This window comes from Achroia grisella, unplaced genomic scaffold, assembly GCF_030625045.1.
Source record: "Achroia grisella isolate CSIRO2021 unplaced genomic scaffold, CSIRO_AGI_Agris_v1 utg1023, whole genome shotgun sequence".
NCBI classification, from domain to species: Eukaryota; Metazoa; Arthropoda; class Insecta; order Lepidoptera; family Pyralidae; genus Achroia; species Achroia grisella.
The window spans coordinates 790,150-799,153 of record NW_026712560.1 but is presented as its reverse complement, the minus strand read 5'-3'; the positions used below and the strand labels follow the sequence as shown (position 1 = coordinate 799,153).

Below are 9,004 nucleotides of genomic sequence, written 5' to 3'. Positions count from 1 at the left end.
AAGTAGCGATTATCTATATTTTGAATATTTCGGCAGTTTAAATAAAGAATAGGCATAACTTTATATTTAAAGATTATAATTCCCAAGTTACACTATTCAATAAGAAATTATTACTATATAATTAAATTTACTTAATGTATATATTGATCAACAAAGAATAGCCTACTAACCTCTAATGTCATTGTAAAACAATTAAAAAGGAATGTTTTTTGTTTCCTTACACAAATTTTAATAGATACAAATGCCATGCTACGAACTCTCTATCTCTATTTAACGCGTTGAGCCAATAGCACCAAAGCACGTACAAATGAATTGATCAAACTATAATTTTATACCTATACAGTGCATGCAATTCAAGTCAAGGTGCATTTTGTGCAACTAGCTGTGTTTATTGTAGACACAGTGAGACAAGCACGCGCGGAGCGAAGAGGTATACCATATACATATTCAACAGACAGTCATTAGTGAAATCTGTACTAGGTATTATGTGAAACTGTCAGTTCTTTGTTTGTTAGTTCGTTATCTTCTAGCACTTTAACGGGTCGTCTAATCGTCATGAAATACTACATACACATAGTGTTTGGATTGTAAAAAACATAGTACTTTTTTATTCAAATAATATATCGACACCATACCAATGAAATAACAAACACATTTGAATTCTCGTCTTTAGTCGTAATATTTGGATATTAATTTACTATTTGGTAACAATCATGATTGAATGTCAGAAACAAATGATATTTTTAATCTATCAAAATATAAAATACATTTTATTCTAATATATAATAATAAATTCTCGTAGTTCATAGCTAGTAACGCTCTAAAATAATATCCTGGTATTATGTTCTCAAATGAGAACACATAGAAGCAGTTATTTAACGTAATATAAATAGCACCATTCGATTTAATAACGTTGCTGCGCCCGCATTGATTGTTTCCATGAGAACGTTGGAGCATGGGAACATAGAAGAGTACCCAACCATTCATGTAACGTCGGATTCACAAACTACACCATTACAATTGTTGTCCGCTACACACATATAGACCTACATTCATGTAATCTGTTATTTGACAATAGGTTATTTTACTACCCCTAGACACTCTAATAGGTATTCAATATTCATTATTATTAAGTCCCTGTTACTGACTTTTAGTGTTGTTAACAACATTCGGATGCTGTTGTTATTTGAATAACCTTTTTTTAATTATATTGCCCAATATATTAATATGGAACGGACGTGCAGCGAATGTTGGTGTGGTGTGTACGTATTTATAGCCGCCCCACACGCAGTAGAAACGCACGAGCAACGTGGTACGCGGGAGACTCTCGATGCTTCTATTCCAAGCGAGACCTTGCCTTCTAGATATCACCAACATGGTGGTCTATTAAACCTTTGAAGTAGCTTTGTTTAATCATATTAGCTGCCATAAGATACTTATATGGCTGTAAAATGCTAAGAACCCGAAACCTAGCGTGTGCCTGTCGTCTAAATATTCTAGTTACAATTAGACCAATAATTTTATTATTATGAGATTATTTGAAATAGTTTCAGTCAAAAAATCTCGTCCTAATTCAGTAAATATATTTATGTAGATATGTATGTCACAAAATAAGAGTGGGTTTTCTTAACAAACGTAAAGCCTTAAAGATTTGTGACTACTGCTTTCAAAAAATATTGCTTCGGTCCTAGAATTGAAAGGGTCGCATGGACGGGCGACCGCATACGAATGCGAAGGTACAATGCGACTTGATTATATCTGAATGAATAAACAAATCGCTGACTCAAGTGCAGTCTATTATTATGTATATTAGAGTCTCTGCCTGCTTGTTCGCTCTCCTCTATGGACTTGTGCGACGACGCAACGACCAAAACAAGCCCATTGAGACGTTTGTATGTGGTACCTATATAGTGAACTAAATGTAACCTGTAAACAGCATCATATACCTGCATCTTCTAACAACCCTTTTAGTCGTAATTACCTCCAGTCGTATGGGGCTGTCAATATAATTTGTAGGAATATATTTACATTTAATATTGTCTGTGGCATTAATTACTATATAATATATACTAAATGTCCATATTTCTAATGTAATAACAATTTAATTAATAAAATGTAATTAAAATTATCGCAATGTACATATATATTATTGTACTCGTAACAGTTCTAACAGCTACCATGACAGGGAAAATATAAAATATATCCGGATGACCTTCTACATAACCATACAAAATCGCCACACATATTTAACTTGAATAATCAATACAATAACAGCCATAATACAACAAAATAAGAGATAAATCTTGGGATTTTAATTTTCTCGTTAAATTATATGACGGATAGACTGCATAAATACCTATCTCTATGATAGGTATTTGAACCGTATGTGAACCTTAGGAAAATCTAAACAAACTTTAGCTATTTATAGTTAAATAATGATGTGATAATTACGTAGATATATACTATAGTATTTACAATTACAAACTTTAAGTAGTTCGCGTTTCAAAGTAGGTATACACACGTTAGTAATTTTGTCAAGTATCTACAGGAGTGGGTATTACAATAATCTCTTTTAAACTAGCCTCAGACACGAACAAGAAGTATGGAGCGAGTCGTTAAATGGTAATAAAACTTAATAGTGGCAGTATGGAAGTATATATTACTAAAAGTAATGTCTCTTCACAACCAGCACCTACTCGAGAACATCAATTATCTTAAATGACGATGGAACCTTATTCCACAGCTACAGCTGACATTTTACCGACACACGAGGAAGTGTAACGACTTGTAAGTTTTATTGGATCAGAAAAATTTATAACCGCAAAATTTATGCCATTGTTTAACTTTCGGTTATCACAATAGGATTGACGAAGTAAAATCACTAATACGACAATAATTTCAAACGTTATTTTTAACTGTTTAATCAATATTAACACTCACACGCTTGAGGATTTATAGCGAGAAATGTTAAAACAATTGTGTACATATTGAGCTTTGTAAATTTATTTGCGAAAAAGAATAATAATAAGGCCGGATATAAGAAATAGCACCATTTAGCTACCAAACTAATCAGATACTTGCACCACGATTTCTAAATAACTGATAGTATATAAATACATTTTTCATAAAATAAATAGATATGGATACAAAATACATAAACAATTCATGGCATAATGAATGTTTGTATTGAGCAAGAACGAACCCTGGAGAATCTGGAAATGAATGCAGTTTACCACTAAGGTATTCGTCGGTATTTATATAAATATATATATGTTTAAAAAATATTGCCATGTAAAACAAATAAAAAAGATGTAGCTGAATAATACAGAGTGAGTGATGTATGACGATTTTAACTACTTCACGAAACGCCTCATAAGAAGACAATCCTTTGAACCAGGAACTCTACTAATGAAATCCGTTTCATCAATTTTCTCTACGTATATTAGAATAGTAGTAGTATGTAGCATATATTGTGGCGTATATTCGTAAAAATTAGTTAAATAAAATCTAGATATCTAATGTAGAGAACGCAGTAAATCAGAATATATTTCTTTGTATCTGCCTACGTAAGTAGTGAAATTAATAGGCAAATATTATGATACATTTTTTTACATTTCTAACTAGGTAAGTAGGTCTTTTAAGATATAGCAGAATATAATTTCCATTACTTCAGATAATAATGAATAAAAATAATACCAACCGTGACTAACATATATTACGTAATTACGTTGAAATTTCGAATGACGATTCCTACTAAAATAAACAAGGCCAGCAAGCAAATGTTGACACCCGTGGTTACACTATTTCCATCAGTTAACAGCAACTGTAACAACCCGGGGAAGTAAACTTGGTACGTATGTATTTATTAAAGGTATTACAACACCCTACCGTCAACGTCCGGACGAATTAACTCTATCTGGGCCAGTAACGGCATCTAAACAGTAGGAGCGCACGAAATGATCAAACGACTGAGCAATCGAAACATTGACTTATACTCCACCACGTCCAGTAAAAACATGCTTCCATACTAACAATCGCTGAAGGGAAGTAAATAGGTTAGTCTCAAGGGGCAATAAAATCAAATTGTAAAACATCTTTTATGCCTAAAACAGCACATTACTAGTAGGTAGATTAATTATGGTAGTAAAGAGGTCGTCCAGGGGACCGCAGCTCGAGTGAGTCTAGCCAGTTCATCTTTGATTCTGATTCTTTGATCTTCGTAATGACGTGTATCGCAGTAGTACGAACATTTCATTAATAGGAGTATACGTCACTAACCTTGGTACGCACTCTACAAATAAATATTACCTCATGACAATAACAATAGATAATGACAGATAATGACTAAGTTGCATTTGTACTATCGAAATCAACAATTAGCATGTTGATGTTACATAGAATTCAGTGGAATTTATTCAATCTAATTAAATGACGTACATTACTATTTATAATACACATTTGAGCAACATATTTAGTAAAAAATAATACGTTTCGCGACGGACAGAGAAATCGATGTTGTGCATAAAATAATCGCAATAGAATTGGATCAGCATTTAGAAACCGGGGATGGTTGCGCACCGCGCGTCACGGTCCAACAACCACTGCAGTATAGCAGTGCCTAGTAAACACGCGCCAGTCACTCGTTTACCTGAGACAAGTAGCTACTATTGCTTCAAGGAGACAGTCCCGTTACATCCACTATACTTACCTGTTCAAAGTCATAAAGACAAAATACTGGCAATATAGGCACTCGATAAGAATAAATCAATCATAATAATTACTATTCTAGTGTAGGTATTCTTTTAAGGTACAAAAATGTTATATATTATTACTAGCTACTCGCCCTGGCTTTGTACACATGTAAAAAACCGTTTCAAATCCGTTGCGTAGTTTTAAACATTTAAGCATACGGGACGGACAGACAGCGATAGCGACTTTGTTTTATACTATGTAATGATAATAATATAATAAAATTTATATTTTGAGTTTAACATAACTTACTATATTAAAGACTAGGAATCTAGGAGCTCCATGAATCTTATATTATAACAATTTTATTATCTCACACTAATACGATATCTCTCTGATATCCCGCTTAATATGACCAACCAAGATAACACGTAACTTGCAAGTCCTATATCATATTATACTCTTCTATAACTTCCTCTATAGTCACTACTACCTACTTGTAGAATCTTAAGATTTTTTAATTTCTTTTACGCACTAAAAACCAAGCGCATACACCTAAGGCACCTTATCTAGAGTCGTGTTAGCATTTTGGTACTATGGTAATATTTCCTAACTAATAAACAGACTATAAATATTTATTATAATTATCCTGTTACAGTAGTTTACAAGTAGGTATTAACATTATTATGTTAGGTCTTCTATGGTAGCATATTATGAAGCACACTAGTCTCCATATTATGCTACCAGGCATAATTACATTCTACTATTCACTCAATATTATATCTCTAAATTTCACTCACCTTACAATAAAGATTACTAATTACTAAACTTTGTATGGGTAGTTTTAAGGCCAGGGATTAATGTATTAATTTTGGATTAAATTGCCTAGTATTTATTGAAACATTTGTTATCTTTGTATTATTGATTAAATTCAGACCTTATGTAAATTTATTTAGTTAAATTAATGTATAGAAGGTCAATATAGCTATATCCCAATGGATACACACGACACTAGCATAGCGTAACTTGTCAATGACAAGTTACGCTATGCTAGTGTCGTGTCCCATGAAAAACCTCTCTCAACCATGTTATGAAAAGCATTGGTAGGTATAATAATCTTTCTTTTTACTAATATTATAAACATTGTGATTATGGATGGATGGATGTTTGTTATGCAAAAAACTACTGAAGAGATTTTGATGAAACTTTGACAGTAATGTAGCTTATAAATCAGAATAACATGTATACTAAAAATTTCATTGTGGTGAAACAGCGGGCCCAGCTAGTAAACCTATATTCATAGGCATAAGGCAAATGGAAGCAGGCACTAGCATATATAGTATATTCTGGGATTCAATAAAAATAAATTAAACAATTCTATTCTTCATTCAGCTGAACAAATATTAGGAAGCCACCACTACCCTATGGTAGGATACCAATTATTGTATACAGAATGATATTAACTGGATATCATTCTAGCACAGCTCTAAATATTATGTACCTATTTTTATAAGAAAAATCTATATTTGAATTTAAAATCTTTTCGACTGTGCACATAGGTAGAAACATACCAACTTATTCAATATGTTGCACTCATTACTTAAATGCAAATGTTGTTTTTTAATTTCTTTTGCAATTTTGCAGACAGGTTGTGTTGTTGTATTTAGAATAATATGTGTGTAGCCTATGAATGATGTTTGACATAAAAAAGACAATCACTAAGAAATTCATATATATAAAACACTGTTCATTACTAAAAGGATTATCACAATCATACAAGCAAAATATACTGATGAACCTTTTGAAATCTATAGAAACTCTATATCTATAGAAATATTAAGTAAATTTCAAAGAAAAATGACATAATAAACACAAGTGAGTGTGTCAGTATTTTGTGTTTATTATATCTCAGTGCCTCAACAGCTTAATCATGATGAAATTTGGCATAGACATAATATTTAGACCTGTTCCTACAAATTAGCAATTGATCCCTATGCATTGGATATTGATAGTTATCATCAAAATCAGTTTGGAATAGCAGACATTATCATGTAATATGCACAGAACATAATTGATAACCTCTGATACTATGGGGAATAAGAATAGTTCAGTAGTCCTAAAGTTCATACAAATGTTTTACCCTAATTGGTTGGGACTCATCCAAATCACCAGAACCTAGATAAGTGAAACAGAACTATGTGGTGCATTCTAAATAGAAATATATAATTCAGAATGCACCAATTAAAAGTATCGTTTTGCATTGCATGAGCATTAAGAATTATAACAACAGTATCAAAAATTTCAAAAATACCCTTATTAACTACCAAAACATTGTCATTTACACCAGTTACAACAGATGTTGATATTATTATTTAGCTTATCTAGTGTAGTGGGTCTTAACTGGTTGTTCACAGACCACTGATGATCCATAAAGGTTTCCGAGTGAACTGTGAGACCACATTTTAAATATTAAAAAGCTATGAGGAATCATATATATAATAGAAAGAGCAAACCCTTATATACAGTTAGTTATTGTATGTAACACTCAAATAGTGATTAAAATTGATATGTCGTACTACAAAGATATTTGTAGCTATTTAGTAAAGAATTATAATAGTCTAAACAAGCAATGTAATAATGAAAATATAGTGTTTACCTTGGATTCTGTTGAATAAAACTTCACTTTATAATCTCCCACTTAAAACTTTTATTATAGATACTTTGTTATAATGTATTATCACAAATCCTGGTAGACTTAAAACACAATCACGCAACTGACAATTCTTACTGTATTTCCTTGAGTACTGATTTCTCATACAAACATAATTTACACAATAAAACACAGTCTGCGACATGACTTAGGTGTAAATTCTTATTTATCTCACTCCACTCTACACATTTACAATTATTGCATATTATTTGGATGGCTTTTTTTATTCTCTACACCGTCCAAGTCCTCCGACATCATTAATCTCATGAAATTATATACAAGTTGACTAACATTACTTTACAATACATGTTTTGTTTATTCCAACATCCTTCGCATGCATGTCCTTTTATGATGAACAAAACCAAACTAATTATGATATTCTTTTGCAATAATGTTAAGTTCCCCAAATAGGATACTTTGTTCATATTATATTATAATGGTTACTGCGGGAGTATCTACCAGTACTAAAGTATGAAAATATAAGATAAAGCACCTCGATTGGACAATGGTATGTATCAAAGATATTAACAACATGATATGACGCGCATTGCGACCGCCATGAGTCCAGCGGCCACGGCCGGCGCGTCGCCGTTGACCGCCCCACTGGGGGCAACCGGCCGTCAGGGCAAGGCGGACACACTCCCGCCGCGCCTTTGCAGTCTTACGAGAAATAAATGCCACATTACACTCTAAATATTAAAGCACTGTACAACAACAATAAGGTTTCTTTTCCTTTTCAGGGCTAACGTTCATTTCACGTACGATTTCAGCAAACATTTCATTGACGTTTGTGCGGCTTTTAGCGGAAGCTTCCACGAAAGGGCAGCCCCACATCTGTGCCAGGGCCGCGCCCTCCGTCTGCGAAACCTCGCGCTGATGATCCAAGTCCGCTTTGTTGCCAACTAGCAATATAGGCACGCGTTCTGAACCTTTGACGCGTGTTATCAATTCCTTCATTGGTTTGATGTCTTGAAACGTTTGATGATTTGTTAGTGAATATACTACGACAAAACCTTGGCCATTTTTTATATACAAATCACGCATTGAAGCGAACTGTTCTGTGCCGGCAGTATCCAATATTTCTAAAACACATGGTGAATTGTCCACTTCTATTTCTTTCCTATAGAAGTCCTCTATTGTGGGGTCATATTTTTCCATGAAACATCCAGTCACAAACTGCACAGTCAAAGCACTCTTCCCGACCCCACCCGATCCCAGCACGACCACTTTGAATTCGCGCATTATTGTGCTCTGTAAATCACACTAACTAGTCTTCCACGGAAAGTTTTCTAAACGTATTCTCACTGTGTGCTATAAAAATGTCATTGCTATGACGGTTATGACTCACTCGGATGCGATCACTATGAAGGTTCACTAAAACAAACTAATTGATAAACAGCGACGCCATTTTAGTTCAATAACGAGTAGCAAAACAACTCGAACATCACAGGTTGCATCGTGGTGCTCGACTAGTCATTTCGTAGTAAGTATAAACGCGGAAGCAAACAAGTAACTAACTGATTCAATCCCTGCTGAAATCAGAAGAGAGCAACAGCAGGTTGGTCAATGCACTTTACTGCAATGGTTTGATTGGTGAATGGAAAA

General features: G+C 33.4%; 1 protein-coding gene across 1 annotated transcript; it reads right to left on the bottom strand.

Annotated features, from left to right (window-relative positions):
* Positions 1-7,578: 7,578 nt before the first annotated feature.
* Positions 7,579-9,004, bottom strand: LOC131842650 (ras-related protein Rap-2c). Its single transcript, XM_059191258.1, has one exon. It carries the CDS (start codon positions 8,639-8,641, stop codon positions 8,096-8,098), a length of 546 nt encoding a protein of 181 aa, XP_059047241.1. The 5' UTR covers positions 8,642-9,004; the 3' UTR covers positions 7,579-8,095.